Source organism: Eretmochelys imbricata, chromosome 2 (assembly GCF_965152235.1).
Source record: "Eretmochelys imbricata isolate rEreImb1 chromosome 2, rEreImb1.hap1, whole genome shotgun sequence".
Taxonomy (NCBI): Eukaryota; Metazoa; Chordata; order Testudines; family Cheloniidae; genus Eretmochelys; species Eretmochelys imbricata.
The window spans coordinates 123,492,102-123,511,605 of record NC_135573.1 but is presented as its reverse complement, the minus strand read 5'-3'; the positions used below and the strand labels follow the sequence as shown (position 1 = coordinate 123,511,605).

At 39.8% G+C, this 19,504-nt stretch overlaps 1 protein-coding gene across 3 annotated transcripts in view; it reads right to left on the bottom strand.

The window, feature by feature from the left end:
- Positions 1 to 12,243: 12,243 nt before the first annotated feature.
- The window catches only part of DROSHA (drosha ribonuclease III), a 102,891-nt gene continuing 95,630 nt past the window's right edge, over positions 12,244 to 19,504 (bottom strand). For 2 of the 3 annotated variants that reach the window (XM_077810763.1, XM_077810762.1), the window contains 5 exons: positions 18,699 to 18,781; positions 18,505 to 18,608; positions 16,471 to 16,563; positions 15,566 to 15,612; positions 12,244 to 12,668 (listed from right to left, as the gene is read on the bottom strand). In XM_077810763.1, coding sequence (XP_077666889.1) covers positions 12,538 to 12,668; positions 15,566 to 15,612; positions 16,471 to 16,563; positions 18,505 to 18,608; positions 18,699 to 18,781 — 458 coding nt within the window. In that variant the 3' untranslated portion in view covers positions 12,244 to 12,537. Of the gene's footprint in view, positions 12,669 to 15,565; positions 15,613 to 16,470; positions 16,564 to 18,504; positions 18,609 to 18,698; positions 18,782 to 19,504 lie in introns of those variants that run through there. The other variant, XR_013345226.1, reaches the window with a different exon arrangement.

The following is a 19,504-nucleotide window of genomic DNA, read 5'->3' as shown; positions in this document are numbered from 1 at the left end:
CCCTTTAGATTATCAAGTCTGACCAGTTTATCACAGGCCATTAATTTTCACCCAGCTACAGCTATATTAAGCTCAAAGACTTCAGTTAGACTAAAGTATTTCAGTCCTCAGGAGACTAGTCTGAGTGACACAGATCAGAGCCTCAGACTGTAAGCTCTTCAGGGCACAGACTGTCTCGTCATGTGTATGTACGTACAATATCTAGCACAATAGGGGCCTCCGTGTGCTGCTGTAATACTTTAATATATAATAAGAATTTTTACTGGTTGTGTCTCACAGCCACCATTTTGGCCATCACACTTGGGACTGAACCAGGGAATCTCCAAGAGCATGAGCTTCTATATGTGTTAAAGAGCCAAGGTTCTCTAACTGGGGTTGTACCAGCTTGGGTACAGAGTGGGAGCTGGCACACACCACCAGTGGGTTACATTTGCTTATTCCCTCATTGCATTTTTAATTACTTTTGGGTAGGCATTAACATAGAAGGGATTGTATAAAACCATATTCTAGCCTACAGTCAATGACATTTAAAATAGATACAATTGTGCTGAAAAGAATTAATGATTCATTACAAAGTCAGATGTTGTAAACAGCAGCATGGTGTAATGACTCGGATACTTAGTTGGGACTGGACAGACCTCGGCTCTGTTCCCAGTTTGAGCACTGAACTGTTCTGCAACTTTGGGTATGTCACTGCCCCTTTATGTGCTTCTCTTTCTCCTTCCCTTCATCTATTTTGGCTGTAAATTATTTAGGGGGCAAGGACTGTGTTACGCTCTGAAGCACTCCTGTCATAAATATAAAGGGAAGGGGTAACAACCTTCCTGTATACCATACTATAAAATCCCTCCTGGCCAGAGGCAGAAAATTCTTTTACCTGTAAAAGGTTAAGAAGCTCAGGTAACCTGGCTGGCACCTGACCAAAAGGACCAATAAAGGGACAAGATACTTTCAAATTGGGGGATGTGGGGGGGAGAAAAAGAAGGTTTTGCTCTGTCTGTTCTGTGTACTTGCCAGACACAGATCAAGGAAGCAAGCAATCCAACTCCATTACAATTAGTAAGTACTAACAAGGAAATGACTTAGTTTATTTTTGTTTTGGCTTGTGATTTTCTCTGTGCTGAGAGGAAGGTGTATTCCTGGTTTTCTTTTTGTAACTTTAAAGTTTGGCCCAGAGGGAAATCCTCTGTGTTTTTGAATCTGATTGCCCTGTAAGATTATCTTCCATTCTAATTTTACAGAGGTGCTTCTTTTACCTTTTTTCTTTATAATAAAGTTCTGTTTCTTTTAGAATCTGATTGGGGTTTTTTTTTAGTGTCCTAAAAAAACCCAAGGTTTTTGTTCCTCTTGTTTGTTCCTTGTCTGTGTTCCTCTTGCTTATTCTCAAGCCTCCCCAGGAAAGGGGGTGTGGGGATTTGGGGGGACATTTCGGGGGAGTAGGAACTCAAAGTGGTCCTTTCCCTGAATTTTTCTAAATCACTTGGTGGTGGCAGTGTTACCTAATCCAAGGTACAAGGGAGAATTTGTGTCTTGGGGAGTTTTTAACCTAAGCTGGTAGAAATAAGCTTAGGGGGTCTTTCATGTGGGTCCCCATGTCTGTACCCTAGAGTTCAGAGTGGGGAGGGAACCCTGACAACACCAGAATAGCAAACCAAAATGCAAGAGAAATAAAACAAGGCACACAGGTAAGTTATCAATCAAAATATGTAATAACCATGGACCAGTTAGGTCAGCGATAATCTGAATTAAACGTGACAACAGTCTGAAGAGCAGATAAGTAAGGGTGGGCCCTGAGTAGTTTCACACACCCAATGCTATACACACACACATGCAGCCTTAAACAGGAACAGGACTACTGAGATCACCGAACAGGAAACAAAACAGGAACAGCAAGCTGGAAGGCAAACACAGACACACAAATACGTCATCAGACTGTCTGTCACCATGTGCCAGTGCCTAGAAAAACGAGGCCTAAATTCAGCTGGGGCCTATAGATTCTATTGTAATACAAATAAATAATATTCTAATGCCAATTCCACAGGCAATCAACACAGGTGAAACCAGGAATGTCCCAGTATTTTTAGTTTGGTACAACAGATGTTGCTGTAATGAGCTGGCAAATTAGAGAAACGTAGGGCTGGAAGACACCTCAAGAGGTTATCAAGTCCAGTTCCCTGCACTGAGGCAGGACAAAGTCAACTAGACCATCCTGCTGAGCGGTGGTTGTCCAAACTGTTCTTAAAAATCTTCAGTGATGGGGATTCCACAACCTCTCTTGGATGCCTATGTCAAGGGAATATTAAAACATTAAATTCTGGATACCTATTATGCTTTTGCTAGAGTATTTCCCTCTCTTGTGCCTTGGGACATTAAAAGAAAATATTACCTCACTTTTACTTGTAACAGCCAGTATTGATTTCACTGTATCTTATTTTTTAGATTCATTTTCTGGTTTTGCAAACCATTCAAATCCGAACGTCATTTTTAAAACTAGTCAATTATCTCAAGCAAACAGCACATCATAATATTTATATTCAACTGAAAAAAATGTGTAGTCCCATTGACTGATTTTCAGGAGTAGGACCTTAGTTCCAAAATTTGACAGGCCTTTTCAAATGGAAAATGAATGTCAGATCTTTGCCTTGGTTTTTTGGAGCCTCAAGTTTTAAGTTTCTCAAGTCTTAATCTAGAGCAGAGGTTGTTTTTAATAGTACTTTAGATGAAACTGAGTTTATTTTTCGTAATTATGACAAAGTTAAAATGTTTTCATGATACATTTGACAATCTTTATGATCCTAGGAACAAAAGGCCGATGAAGCAATTTTGGCTGACCTGTCCAATAGGTCATCATGAATTCTTATCCTCCAGAATTTTAATTGTTTTTTCTGGGTACTTTGGATATTGGATAACATTAGCACTTTTAACTGCTGCTGTTTTTTAGGATGGCTGTTTTTGGTTTGCCAATTTAATTATCCCTCTGAAAATTGAGTTATGACAGTTGAATTATAATTGTGGCTGGCATTAAATAAATATTTTAAGTTAGTCACAATGTCAGAGCTGTTCTAGCAAAGCAGTTGTAAGAGGTAATAACAGGATACAGCCTGCAGAGGCATCATAGCTTGTTTGAAGTGTTTCTTCAGCCTTCCTGTTTTCCTGGGGTCACTGACATCCATTAGGCCAGGATTTCACTCTAGGTCTTTAAGGTTAAAAATCCCCTCAAATGAGGATTTCTGTTTTGTTCTTCTCACTTGTCACTGCCATATCAATTTGGGGCATTTTCACTATGAGTTTGGAGCTTCTGGAACGAATAGAAGTTCATGGGGTTGCCTGGTTAAGGGACTGCTTTTTTATGATGCTCCCATTCCAAATTGATTACTTTTGAAACGTCTGCATGAAGGGAATGGCCCATGGTTATCAACATTCATCTCAGCACCTAGGGTACAGCCTTTGAGAAGTGTAAGTCTGAGGAGCCAGGTATGAGACAGTAATACATGAGGACAACATTTACCTCTGTTCTCTGGCATAGAAGGACTTTCTAGTTTTGACCTCCTTTTAAAGCTGTTCAGTCCTCCTCCCTTGTGGTGCTTCCTGGGAGGTAGATCAATCTGATTGTTCTGCTGAACCTTCCCCAGTACTCTGAGCTGTTGACCCGGGTTACTGCTGCTGCTGGGCCTTCCTCTCTCTGATGCATTATTTTATGACTCTAGCCCCAAACTCCCAGTGTTTTAAGCTAGTGTTTTACTGCACTGTTCAAGTAGGTGTCTATGAGAGAAGGTACAGATATGGCCAGGAAGAGTGGCTCTTTGTACCCACCTGAGAGTTGTCCTAGAGAGGAAGAACAATGCACAATAAGGCGGGAGGAGACCATCAGAAGGAAGAAGAGGTACGACAGAATGAAGAGAGCATGCAGAGAATCAACACACATGCCTTTCTATGGAGAACCAAGGTTTTCAAATAGGAGTGCCCGAGAGACACCAGATAAACTGATGCTATGACACTGTAACTGATTATCTTACATAGCTTTTTATTGTGGTAGTCGGGGTAGTTTAGTAAACATGGAAAAGTATGTAAGTAATGCACTATCTGAAATACAAAATAGACCAGAAGATGAGGGAGAGAGGGGCAGGACAATAATCCTAAAAGCCACTCCAAAAAACTTCAAGTCTCTACCACACCATATAATTCAAAGTGAGCAATGTATCTCTTGATGTATGCAACCAACTTCTAGCAATTTTAATGGGAGTTTTGATATGTAAATATCAAAGGGAACCTATATCCCCAAAATATGTGAACTTATTTTAGCTTTCAATTTTATTTTAGCTTTAGATTTCAATGATAGACGGTTTAATGAGCCGTTCAGCAGCAAGGATAAAGGATACTGGGATGAGTCAGTGACAGATGAGAGCTCTGGTTCCCTGACCCGCCTACTATATTGTTATGATAATTTTCTCTTTTATTCTAACAAGAAATTGTGAGCTCATTTTGGAGCCAGCTACTTTCTAAATGTTCAGCACAGCACCCTAATCGAGTGGACGAAATAACACAGCTAACAGAACCTAGTGTTCCAATTCCTGTGCTCACTCTGGCCCCCTCCTTCTTGAGGAAAACAGATAATCAACCATGGACAACCCCCCATTTCCTGATCTATGACCTGCCTACAATCAAATTTCAATTATGTTGAAGGACCTGGTTACAACATGTTTCATTCTTGTAGTGTAGGTGGGATATCAATGGTGTTCTCTGGTCTATGCTAAACCTTTAAATACACCCAAGACTTCAGCAGTGCTTAGGGAAACAGAACAAAAACTATCCCTTGGCTAGGTATTCCTTTTTTAGGCAAAATGTCAAATCATGAACAGGGTACAAATATACAATCTGTAGAAAATCTTTTAAGGATCTGATTTTCAGAAATTCTAACCACCCACACAATCCCAGTTAAAATCAATGGGAGTTTATCAGCACCTCTAAAAGTCAACCCCTAAACCTCTACATACATCTGTTTAAACACAGTCTGTAAAATTAAGTATATTACCTCACCTAGGAAGAAAGAGAGTAAGGACTCTCCTTTTGAGCTTTCTGAATGAATTATAGTAACTGATAGCCTCAACAGCTTTCCTAACAGCTATGCTTAAGATCTCTATTACAGAGTGTTAATAGTAATAACAACAACAACATCAACAAACAGTGCTACAGTTAAGGTTATTCTCAATATTGTCATTATATGATTTTATCAGAGTTTTAAATTTCAAGAGGCCAAAGCTGGGCATAACAAATAGAAATGATGAATGTATGCAAACAAAAATCCCATTTAAGGGCCAACAAATAAAGCAACAAGACATTATTCATTTCAGTTTTTAAAAATGTGCCCATCAAATCCTCTAACACATGAACATTTATTAAAAAAGAAAAATGCTTACAGTTTAGTCCAAAGCTCTCCTACTTCATTCACCAGCCTGAGAACAAGCCTAAGAAAACATGGACCTTGCATCATAATTTCAAGGTCAGAACATTTAGTCTTTGGCACACTGATGCAAGAATCTCAGTCCATCATTGAGGAGCTTTCAGTGAAAGCACCTTGCCAGCAGATCCCCTTCATAAGTCAATCAAAGGTTGCCTATTAGTAAGCTATAGAGGCTTCCTGTTGGTTAACACATATTTCAAGGGACTATCCAAGATGAGGTGGTCCATTAACACTCCTTTAGTCATAGTGGGGGAAAAAGAAGAGGGAAAAGCAGCTGGGAGCAGGCACAGTGGGGTGGATAGTGGGTTATAGATCGTTATAATAAGCCATAAATCCAGTGTCTCTATTCGATCCATGATTGTTAGTGTCTAGCAAAGTTATGAATTTAACAGTGTTAACGGGCCACTTCACCTTGAATGGTCCCTTGAAATACGTGTTAACTACTTATGCTAAACAATCTGTTCCATATTATATTTAGCGGTGACACTCCGATTATGTTTTCCAGAGCTGAAGAAGAGCTCTGTGTAGCACAATGGCTTTTCTCTCTCACCAACAGAAGTTGGCCCAATAAAAGATATTACCTCACCCATCTTGCCTCTCTAATATCCTGGTATCAACACGGCTTCAACAACACCGCATATGAAAATTTAAGGCATCTTAGAGCAATTATGTTGCCTTTTTAAGTGTTTTGTAAAGCCGTGTGTCCACTTCTGGAATTCTATACATCACATAATAATCATTTTGAAAGGTTAAAGCCCTTCACAGTTGGATGTGGGTGTACTGATGTGACAGCACCAGAAAGACCCACCCAGCCAATCAGAACATGACTTTCGATAATCGGTGTACAGAAATACACTTTAGTTTAGATTTAGACATATTTCCTTCTCCTGCGTTTCTTTCCACTCTCCCCAGAGTTTTTGCATCCATGCAAATAAAATGTACATATTTTGCAATAAGTGAGTTCTTTGATAGTACTTTTTCAGATGCCCTGTAGCTCAATGCTTTTTATATATATTTTGGAGCTGAATATGCAAACTAACCACTTCTCATATCTATTTTCTAAAATGTATATTATATACTTGTGATAGAGGATCAAGCGTGTGTCAATAATTCGTTATTTTAAGATAACAAATTAAAAAAATATTTTTATTCCAAGCTATTTCTGGGGGTGGGGGACTTCCAGAGGTGATTAGGAAACAGCCCTGTGGCCTTCCTCCAAAGCAGAACTCCTGATCAAAGAGTCTTTTGTGTAAATGTTAATGAAACCTCACCTTGATGGGTTAAATGGACGCTAACAGCTGAAAGACACACAGACAGCAAGAAGTGGGATGTTTAGATATGTACACCAATGGACAGGTCAGTTGACAACCAGATATGGGAACAGGAGAGTTGCTATTTAGACTGCACAATACTGACAAGCTCACCAAAGTTCTGGAGGTGAGAGAGAGAGAGAGATGGAATATTCTCAAAGAATGAAAGTTATGAGAACTGTAAATTCAGGTGGGAGAAGCAAATTGGGGGGGTTTTTTGTTTTTTTTTTTTCATTCCATGTTCTCTGTTTTTAAGAAATCTTGTTTTTGCTCAGATTACTGTTGGGTGGGTAATTTCAGGCAGACCTCCTCAAAGAGAAGATAATCCGGTAGGTTCTAAGGAGAGGTGCTGAAGGGTTGTGACGGTGTCACAGGTCCGATGATCTGGAACTGCTCTGTAGGAAGCCACCAGGACTCTGGGTGACTCCCCTCAGGGCATGCTGTCCAGGGCAAACCTCCTTGGCTTCGACCTTCCTGGTCTGACAGTGGAGCATTCAGTATCCCTGTTCACACTGCACACTTCCCCTTGGTGGGAGAAGCCAGAGGGGCCCTGCACCTCAACTCCGCAGTCAGACATGACTCTCAGCCAGCGTTGTAAAGCAGAAGGGTTTATTGGTCAACAGGTACACAGCATAGAACAGAACTTGTTAGCACAGAATTCAGTGACTTTCAGCGAAGTCCATCTTGGGGGGACCTGGGCCAGACAGCCTGGTCTCCTTACCCTTCCAGTCCCCCACAGCAGACTGCCCCGGATCTCCCTGCCTGGCCTCCGACCTGCCTGTAGCTCCTCCTCTGGTCTTTGTGCTGCTTCCTGGGCAAAGTGTCACCTGGTCGCATCCCCCTCCTGGTTCTCAGGTTACGAAGGGTATCGGCCATCACCTACATCCAGACAGCTAAACAGCCTTACCTGCCCTGAGGGCCTCAGCAAAAGTCACACACCCAATTCCCACCACGGAGGTATTGGTGCAATTGGTGCAATATACAGGGAAACTGAGGTACCACACAGTATTAGTATAGGACAGTAAGACTCACATAACAAGGTGAATAATAGCCCACTTCATCACAAGGGTAAACAGTCTGGAACCTACATACGGCTCTCGGTCTCACTCAAGGGGCTTAAAAGGAGCCTGCTCTGAGAGAGTCATGTTACCATTGAGTGGTGGCAGGCAAACAAGAAGAGACCAAGATGAAAGTTGGGGTGGGGTTGGTCACAACATCACAGATAGTGGGTCGCTCCATTCAATCCTGCTAGCAAGGGGGTGTGCAACTTCTCCTCCCTCCCCTTCCAAAAAGGTTACTGTGCCCTGTGGAGGGAGGGGAGATTCTTACTCAGGGAAGCACAGGAAGCATTTGCAGCACTGACCTACCTGAAGGGTTCCACTTGCTGGTGGCAACTTTAAAGTGCTACTAGGGCTCCGCATGCTGAATCCAAACAAACCTCATGTACACCTTCGCAAACTGCAGTGCCAATTGCTAGGGCAGGTAGGCCAGCTCCAGGAACTCTGGCAGAGGAGGGATTATAAGTGACCTTGCCAGTCAGGCTCGCTCTTTGTTGATGGACCCCTGGAAAAATGGGAATCTTTCAGATCTGAGTCAAGCTCATGATATTTAATGGGAATGTGCGTATTAAGAATTGCAGTGAAATCAGAGTTGCTTGATAGGGTTAACAGAAATATCATATAAATATGTAACTAAACTAATGCTTATAAAGTGTTTTGGGATCCTCAGACGATACACACAATGGAAGTGGAAAATATCATCATACATTACTGTCCCAGTGGCTACTGGAGTCAGTGGAAACGGACCCAGTGCCATGTCATTGGGGCCAGGAAATAAGGTAACCGTGACTCCCCGTGTCACACTGTCATTACATATACTATGGTCAGGAATGAAGACCCACAGTCAGCCTGCTAGCATTACACCCAAGCACTCTAACAAGCACAGCTGGGCCCCACTTGAGCCACCTGATTGGCCGAGAGGATTAGCAAACCTGCTCTTAAAATCAGCAGCAACAGCACAGCACTGGCTACTCAAAGCATTTGCCCAAGGCTGTGACAGCTCCTGTTTGCCTGCTTGTTCCCAGCCCTGTCTGCCTCACACAAGGTAACCAGGTGTTGACCATTCAATCTGACTTTGACTCTGGCCTCTGACTCTGGGCTCCAATTCTTGGTGCCTGACTCCGGCTCTCACCTGGCTACTGACTCTTGGTCTGACCCCTAGACACAACTGCCCATGTCCCAATCCCTAACAACCATGCACTTTATATATGGAAAATAAGATGCAAATTTGAATTAGGGGCCAACAGTTCCATTGGGCGGTTCTGGTGACATCACAAACCATGAGTGAAGCCCAAGTGGCTTGTGCAGTCACCAGAACTCCTTTAGAGGAAGTCACTGCTTAGTATTTTTTTTTAAATGCATGGATCTGATCACTTCTTGAAACGGAATAACCAAAGTAATGGTATAAACCACTCAGCCACCAACACCCTCTGCCCTTGTTTCAGCCTGCAGCCGTAAGTGGAGATATGGAATACTCACCATGTATATCTCTAATTCCAGCACTGGATATGAAGCGTGTTTGATTTTTGTGTGTGTGATCCTGTTCAAAGACTTTTTAGCATTTTGTTTACTAACTGAAGGTGCTAAGGAGCTTCATTCACTTCTCAGAAGCCAAAATGCAGCAGAATCTGACAGAGGTCACCAACTTCCCTTCATATGCCAATTTCTTAGCTTTATTGGTTTATCACTCTTGGGAATTATAGAATGTTTTCTTTCTCCTGGTCTGAAATATATTTAACATTGGTCCATAAACAACAGACATTATCAAATAGGGAGACGGGAGGCAACAATTTGGGGTTAGATTTTCAGAAACACATTTCTGCTTGTGCATGCATCAGAGGTAGTGTACATACAAAAACCATGCATCTGAAAATATAGACTTTGATTAGCTCACAAGTGCAACTATGGGGTGAAGCTTGTATAGTTTGAACTTTTCAGCTATACTGGTGTCTATTTTTATCCCATTTGTATGACGAAGTGCTCTTGGGAACTCTTGTCATATACATTCAGCAGATGCCAGAAGTACCTTGCTGAATCAGCACCATAAAATATTTGTCATACTGGGATGGATTATGTGAAAGAAGCATCCTTTTTAAAAACTCTCAAGGTTCTCTATGTGAGGCTGAATATGGCTCTGATTATGGAACTATTTGATGTATCATCGACCAGGTATGCATTATCAAATTTGGAGAGGGTGCAGAAAGGAGCCACAAAAATTATTCAAAGGCTGGAGAAAATGCCTTACAGCAGCAAACTTAAAGAGCTCAGTCTGTTTAGCTTATCAAAAAGAAGATTGAGAGGTGATCTGATTACTGTATATAAGCACTTTCTACAGGAGAAAATACCGGGTACTAAATGGCTCTTCAGTCTAGCAAAGAAAGGCATAACAATATTCAATGGCTATAATATAAAACTAGAGAAATGAAAATAGGCATACATTTTTAGCAGTGAAGGTGATTAACGACTGAAAAATACTACCAAGAGAAGTGGTGGAATCCCCATCTCTTGATGTCTTCAGATCAAGACTGGTTGCCTTTCAGGAAGGTGTGCTTTAGCCAAATACAAGTTATTGGGCTCAGTACAGGAGTAACTGGGTGAAATTTAATGGCCTAGGACAGACAGGATATTAGATGAGATGAGTCAGAGGTCCCTTCTGGCCTTAAACTCTGCAAGTGTTTGAATTACATCCTAAGGGCCAAATTCTGTCCTCAGGTACATGCACACAATTTCCGTTTGTATTTCCATCTGGAGTTGCACGTGTACAGCAGCTGAAGGCAGAATTTGAGACTCAAAGTTTACTGGACAAACCATTTTGCTAGAATAGGAAGACAGGAATAAAGTTACAATTAATCTACAAAACTGATATATAACTAGCCACATCCTGACAAAAAACAGGTATTTCTTTGCTTCAGAATCATCATATTGTTCTTATAGAATCTTTAAAACGCTGCCTTTAAAAAAAGCAACCCCCACAACCTTTCACATGCAGGTATAATACCCGCTAAATGTTTGAAGATTCCTGGGTCCATTATTTCAAACAACAATCTGAATAATTGCTCCTAGGGGAATTCTGCACCACTGCGCATGCGCATAATTCATGTGCCACACATATTTTTTCCCGCAGAAAATAACTTGTCTAAAAGTTGCTGCTGTTCCACCTTTTGTCCACCAGGGCTCTGTGGCACTAGATCAGAGCAGCCACTCCCGGCCAGCCCAAGCTACGACAGGGAAGAGAAAGAGCCTGCAGTGCCTTCTTCACAGCGCCTGTCAGGCCAGGTCAGGAGACAGGAGATATGGTTAGACAGCGTGGTGCACATGGGGCTGCTGGAAGGTCACAGACAGGGGTTCATAAGGACAGACTGGGGCAGGGGCTGAATGGGAGTGGAGGCACAGGGCCACAGGGAAAAAGGGGGGTAGCTGAGTGGGGGTACAGAGACATACGGGGATGGAGGGAGGGGGTCTAGGGCCAAATGGTGATGGGGGAAAGTGGGTGTCTGAGTGGGGGTGGAGGGACATATGGGGACAGGGGCAGATGTGCCTGACTGAATGGGAGAGGCTAGGGGTCAGCCAGGGTCTGCATGGGGGAAGATCCCTAACAATCCCTCCCTGCCCCCAAAAAGCCTGTTCCACACTGTTTCAACCCATACTCAAGAATCCTCCAAGTTTGCATACAGGCGACTTCCCAGTAATTACTTCCCTCTCCCTCAGTTACTCCATTACCCCTGACTCCCGGAAACCTTTGCACGGCTTCTGAGGGGTGTGGAAAATATGGTTCTGTATTGTAGTTTAAATGAATTATTACTCAGATTTCTGCATTAATATGCCTACTAAGGAATCTATTTGTCAAAAAATATTTCCTGAATCTTTTTTGTCATCTGTATTGTTACAGAAATAGTTGCCAACAGGTATTTTGAAATAAATTACCAAAATAATTGAAACTGGTATGATTATATTGTGTTATTTTGACAAATAAAATATGCAGAATCTTAAAATATTGTGCGTAGAATTTTTAATTTTTTGGCACAGAATTCTCTGAGGAGTAAATAAGGAATATTCCTGTGATAAAGTTGCTATAAATTTACTGTACTTAAGATGGACCAAAAACTTATTAAGGTCCCAATTCAGCAGGAGTGGGTAGGTGAGATTCTGTGGCCTGTGTTGTGCAGGAGGTCGGACTAGATGATCACAATGGTCCCTTCTGACCTTAGTATCTATGAGTTTAACTGTATGTACACACTTAAAGTTAAGCACCAGTTTAAGTCTTCTGCTGAACCAGGGCCACAATAACTTCTTTTTCCTCTTCAGCACTAGGTCAGTATGACAGTGTCTGCAGGTCTTTTGGCACAGAAACATTCAAATACAGGAGACGCTAATTAAACCATTATTTTTTTTTTCTTGCAAGGGAAAGGAGAGATTCTGAAATTAACACTTTATTGTTTCATACAAGACAAAATTAAAAACAAACAAACAAAAGCACACCTCCACAACTTTTCATAAAAGCTAAAAGGGCTTTTTGTAAAAAAAAATCTTAGGAAAAGTCCCCAAGACTTTGCAGCTAAAACAGAATAAAAGAAACTATTTTTTTTAACAGATGTATTTGCTGTCAGCAGGCATGCTTCATTTGTCATCTGCATGAAACTAGGTTATGTCACCATAGGCCACTGAGTTATTAAGTAAGTAAATATGCCACTGTTTCCGTGCCCTCCTTTTATTTCCTTACTTCTTCGGTCTCCTCTGGCTCTCTCTCTTGATGCTCTCTTTCCCACCTCATTTCTTTCAACTCTTGTCTGTATTTCCGTTCAATGAACCGTTTCTGATGGGCCATCTGGGGAAAGTTATCTGACACAGGGAAAAATATTTTACATTAATAGAGGGCAGCTGATAGCACAGAGAATGCTTCAATTTTTATTTATTTATTTTTCTTTTATAAGATGGAGGAGAAAAAGTCATGCTGTTAACATTTTGCCTCCTTCATTTGTAACGCTCAGTACAAAACTGGAAGTCCAGCACGATCAGACCACCTTACTTTCAAAGATAATTTCAACATTTGTTTCCCTTGCTACGGAGCCTGGCCTATTCTCAGAAATAGAGATTATAAAATGCTGACATAGTAACATGTCCAAGTAATACTTGGGTTTTACATTTTGTTCCCCGGCAAATGGTAGCTAATATTGAAAAAGTGAAGTGAGAATAATACATCAACACTCTGCGGAATGAGAGCAACTAAAATATCTGAGAAAGTCAGAGCACTGGTTCTGAGTGTTGTACAGATGTTCACATTATTACTGTTTTTATTTTAGAAAATGCAAAAGCATGCTTGATAGCCAGGCAACATTTTGAGTAGGAAAATGATAGCCAAGTTCTAAGATAACAAACCTAGAATCATAGAACTGGAAGGGACCCCAAGAGGTTTCCTAGTCCAGTCCCCTGTACTCGAGACAGGACTAAGTATTATCTAGACCATCTCTGACAGGTATTTGTCTAACCTGCTTTTAAAAAATCTCCAATGATGGAGATTCCACAATCTCCCTAGGCAATTTATTCCAGTGTTTAACCATCCTGACAGTTAGAAAGTTTTTCCTAATGTCCAATTTAAACTGCACTTGCTGCAATTTAAGCCCATTGGTTCTTGTTCTATCTTCAGAGGTTAAGGAGAAATACTTTTCTCCCTCCTCCTTGTAACAACCCTTTATGTACTTGAAAACTGTTATCATGTCCCCTCTCAGTCTTCTCTTCTCCAGATTAAACAAACCCAGTTTCATCAGTCTTTCCTCAGAGGTCATGTTTTCTAGATCTTTAATCATTTTTGTTGCTCTTCTCTGGACTTTCTCCAATTTGTTCACATCTTTCCTGAAATGTGCACCCATTACTCCTGTTGAGGCCTTATCAGCACAGAGTGCAACAGAAGAATTACTTCTCACGTCTCGCTTACAACACTCCTACTAATATGATGTTTGCTTTTTGCAAGTGTTACACTGTTTACTCATATTTAAATTGTGATCCACTATGACCTCCAGATCCCTTTCCACAGTACTGCTTTCCAGGCAGTCATTTCCTATTTTGTATGTGTTTGCATTTGTCCTTTACTGAATTTCATCCTATTTATTTCAGACTATTTCTCCATTTCTAACCATTTCTAATTGCATTAAAAGCCATTCTCAAAAAGCAACGATTTAGCTTTCTACAATTCTAAAATATAAATAGCAGAATTCAATTTTAATTTTCTTATAGTATCAATGGTTAATATCAATGTTATGTTCAAGCATTTTAAAATTTTTTTATACATTTAAATTTTCACATTTGCAGGAAATTATGAGGGGGTCAGACAATTAGTTAATGACAGTAGATGCTGAGATTTAAAACGTTACAGCAAAATCATTAAAATGCAAACTGTCAACATCACGTCAAAATACACAATCAGACCTGTTTTTCCTATTCATTTGTCGGTCCATTTGTGACAAGCCTAATTCAAAAGTCTAAATCACTGGATTTTGACTCTAATAGATTCTCAGGCACCATTTTTCTTACTTTTGCCTATCTATAAATATTGATGATCATTAATGAAAATATTTTTGCGTTGGTTAGTGTATGTATGGTGAAATCAACGTTTACGGACTTTTATTGATTAAAAATGTAATCTTTCTAGATTAAATATAAATATTTATTTAGAAATATATCAGTGCATGTTTGAGTGGTATCTGGTTTAAGCTCAATCCAGACTAGTCTGAGGTGATGATGGTGGGTTGTGGGCAACACCTGGAGATGACAGAGAGATGAACATAAAAACTTAATGGCCACAGTAGATCAGAACAAAGGTCCATCCAGCCCAGTATCCTGTCTTCCGACAGTGGCCAATATCAGATGTTTCAGAGGGAATAAATGGAACTCGATAATTGCCCTGTGATTCATCCCACCTCATCCAGTGCCAGCTTCTGGCAGACAGAACATGGGGCTGCATCCCTGACCATCGTGGCTAATAGTCATAGATGGATCTATCCTCGATTAACTTATCTAATTCTTTTTTGAACCCACTTATACTTTTGGCCTTCACACCATCTACTGACAAAGAGTTCCACAGGTTAACTGTACATTGTGTGAAGAAGTACTTCCTTATGTTTATTTTAAACCTGGTGCCTATTAATTTCATTGGGTGACCCCTGGTTCAAGACCACAGGGGAAGATCCTTAGTTGCTGTAAATTGTTTTAGCTCCATTGACTTCAGTGGAGCTGCAAAAACTTACACTACAGCTGAGGATCTAGGCTTTTAACACTGTTCCATAGCATTGTCCTAGAATTGACCTATCTTGTCCACATTATCAAAAAACATTTTAGAAGACGGATGCCCCTAACCACAGTAAACAACCTTATTAGCAAATGATTGTAAAATATGTAGGGTACATTCACCCTGTACCACAGAGCAAGCTTCTGTTCCACATTAAAGCAGGGGAACCTGCGAGTGGTTAAGAAACTAAGTACAATAAGGGACAACTGCTGTATCTGTGACTTACTGAAAACTTCCCTTTGAAAACGCCTGTGTGTGTCATATGTACTATTTGACTTTTAACAAAGTTTTATGGAAACTATTAATAAGCAAACCTAAAGTTCAGAAGTGGATAGCACTTTGTGTACATTCTCTGGCCCATTTTTCTCCCCCATAAAACATGCACCTTGCCCCCCATGAAAACCCAGTTGAGTAAATTACAATAGTTTTCCCAGTTCCCAAGAAAACCTCTTACATTTTTCAAGCGCATCCATAGCAGCTCCCATTTCTGCTTGTTGAATACTGTGAAAACCAAACAAAAACATGGTAAAAGTTTATGCTTTACTGGGTAAACTACAGTTTCCCAGAATCTGGGGTTCAGATTACTCTGTAGTGATCCACTCTTCAAATAATCATTTGGTCAGTCAGTCCCATAACATAATGGATAAATCAAGTTTTCCACAAATGTACACATAATAGTGCCATAATTCCTATGGAATATTAAAAAAAAAAATTAGATCAATAAGGTTGTTAGAACATTGTTTTGTAATTAATTATTGAAGCAATTGTTTTAATTAAGAAAAATGAATAAAGATAGAAGAGTGAGCAGCAAAAATCAAATGACATTTCAACTCTATACTACAAAGTGAAAATTATGTACTTACGGTCCTGTTCTAATAATCTTAGAGGTTTAAGACCATTATAAAAATGTGTAACTTTTTTTTTCTATGCAAAAAAATAATGAGGGCTGGATTGCTGGCAGTGATCTGTAAAAATGGGGAAAGACTCTGATCCTAAATTGCCAATTTAAATTTGTCCATAGTCAGCAGTGACCAAAAGTCACTGCCATCTGGAAGCTATTTGGTGGTTTCAGTGTATAAATGTCACTAAACACATCTGCTTGTTGGGAGCCTCAGCAGAGAGGCTAAGGACCAAATGGACATTGAGACTGGACTACCTCCAGCCACTAGGATATGGTCCCATTAAAGTAAGGTTGAAGCACAGACGCAAAGTACTGTGGGGAAGGCTGCACAGCTGTTGCTCATGTTGCTTTATCTTTTCTGTGACTAATCAGCAAATATTAGTCTCCTGTGCTGTCATTTCAGAGACTTTCACAATCAAATTCGCTTTTTAAAACCATTTCATACATTTCCACTGTACCTTGGACCTTTACCACATCCTATTCTTTCCCCTTTGAAATAAACAGCGACTGTATATGTTCTGGCATGAGAAGGTCCCACTGTCTGCAGGGTCCTGAGATAAGACAGACATAATTTTTGTTCAAACATAAAGTATGAAACAATAACCTATCAGTGGCATATATATCACCAAGTTTTCAAACCATTTAGCAAGATTAGCACAAGGCACAAAGTCAGAGGCTAGACTGCTGGATGTATATGTTACTTCAACCAAAAGATGTCAAAACTGTGAATTTTACGTACATACGCGAAGTATGTACATAAAATTTGTCTTTGTGTAAAACTAGCTTTATTTAACAATCCTGGCTTACACATAAGCCCAATTAAAAATGTAAATGCATGACCTGTAGTCAAAAATGCTTACATGCTCATCCAATTGCTGCAACTCTGTGGATCCATTTTTAATTGCATGCACAAATATAGCTATACAATTGGACACACACTTTTAATCAGATAAGTCAGCCCATGTGCACTGAAATTTTGGCCCATAAACTGTAAAGAGTTACCAAGGTTTAAAGGAGTGTTGATATTTGATATGCTGCTCCTCTACATGAAAAATTCACAGAATAAACACATTGTTCCATCAGAAAAGTTACAGTTTCTGTCACTTATCAGACCACCTTTCCATTGGAGTGAGAATCTGTGCTATGCATTAGCAACCGTCTCAAGGAGAAAGACATAATTCCCTAGACACACAATGAATTTGCTTTTCCTTTTATCTCTTTCCTCTGCCCCAACTCTCCCCACTGCCAGAATAAGTTCTGTCAGCTACCTTGTTTCTCAACAGAAGGAGCAGCAAAACTTCATATCAATTTTTGAAATATCTAACCAAACTACTCTGCATCTAATGAACTGTGTAACACCAAACATACATACAAACAAAATACACCCTAGATTTTAAAAGCAAAACTACTGGCTGCAAATGCAGTGAAACAAATAACTCCATGGCAAGAAAATTAAACAAGGTAATAGGAAGATAACAGCATATGTACATGTACTATCAAAATCAGTTTATCATCATAAAAAAACTCAGCACAAACATAATGTACTTATACTCAGTGGGTTTCACAAGAAACAGAAATTCATTTATTTTTTATCTATCTCCCTTAAGATAAGGAGTAAGCTCACAGATAAAGACTTGGGAAATCAGATCTGCAAAGTATCACTTTGCAATCATATTTCTGAAGTACGCCAACTTTCACTGCAACTCACTGCACTTCATATGAAACTTTACTTCAGTAAATGTGAGAAATATGCCTGGGTTTTAATTCTATACACATTTTGGATATAATAAATACTGATAATAAAAGGCTGGCACTTTGATAGCATTTTCTTTCCTCCTTTTTTCAGCTACTTACATTGCACCATCAGTGTAGTACTTGTGTGGATGTGAAAGTGCTTTACAAATATATAACATTAAATATCATCTCTATGAGGTAGGTATAATCCCTATTTTACAGCTGGGGAAACTGAGGCACAAGGATCATACAAAGTTCATGGTACTGCTGGGAACAGAGCTCAGGTTCTTGACTTACAGTCAACGGGAACATCCAAATAACAATCTTCCTCACCTCACTCACTGTACTTGAGCATTCTGAATATTCCTTTCATTTTTAAAATTTTCATCTTTTAAGGAAGAACTCATTTAAAAACTCCCTGTAAGCCCAGAAAAAAAAATTCACTAGGGCTTTATGTAATGAAAAGGCAAAGTTCTAATTAATTCAGCTCTGCAGTGATTAGAACATACAGAGCTCAAAACGTTGGCTCAACAATTTCTACTCTCAAACAAAACAAGACTGTTTTTAATATCTTTGGTTTGGAAGCATACTGAATTATTTCTTTAAACAGACAGAACAATTTTAAACCTAGTCGTGATCAAATGGAGTATTAAAATAAAGACAAGATATAAGAAAGATGTTCAGAGTCTGATCACATCTTGTACTGGGTAAAACAAAGACTGATGATTAGTTTGTATAAGTGATACAGGGGTCCTTACTTGTACAGAGGAATGTCTGGCTCTTTTCCTTCCGTCCTGAGAGTCAGGCAGCATTGCTGAAGCTGGGATTTAGGGTCATTCCAATCCTGATTTAAAATGAATTCCTATAATAAATCCACAAAGATAGATTGAGAGTTTGCAGTAACAGGTCAAATTGCAATGATATATGAAAACATGAAGCAAACTGACCTTACCTTTAATCGTGGAAAAAAGCACACGTTCATGAAAGTGTGAACATACTCCAAATCCTTATCAATGTAAAGTGCAGCAATAAAAGCTGAGAAACAAAATATTTAGATATTACCACCCACACAAGAGGAGTGTAGTGCTTTGCACTCTTAAAGCACTATTAGAGTAATTTAGAGTACTTTAAAATCATCAACGAACTAAGCTTCACAGCATTGCTGTGATGTGGGTATTATTGTCATCACTGCTTCACAGGGAAGGAAACTGAGTCAGCAAGAGGTTAAGCAACTTGCCCACGTTCACACACACTGTCATTTATAGAGCCAGGAACAGAGCCTGGCTCCTAATCCTGTAATTTAACTAGCAGACCAGGACTTCTTAGAAATAAATCACTACTGGGTACACTACATGCATCCGATGAAGTGAGCTGTAGCTCACGAAAGCTTATGCTCAAATAAATTGGTTAGTCTCTAAGGTGCCACAAGTACTCCTTTTCTTTTTGCAAATACAGACTAACACGGCTGCTACTCTGAAACCTATAAATGCTTAGGTATAAATCACTATTGTTTGTGAATAGTTTCCATTTACTAAAAGGATTTGGCAAGAGACAACAGATCTAAATTTCTCACACAATGTATTAAAATGCACTGGATACAGATTAACTTTCTTGGCAAAATATTTATTACCATTTAAACTGCCTTGGAAGGAGAACGGCAAACACTTTCATAAATGGATTGAGGGGCCTGCTCTATGTGTCTCTGTACTCTTTGTGGAAATACTATTTTGAAACCTCCTACTGAAATTCAGTGAAGCA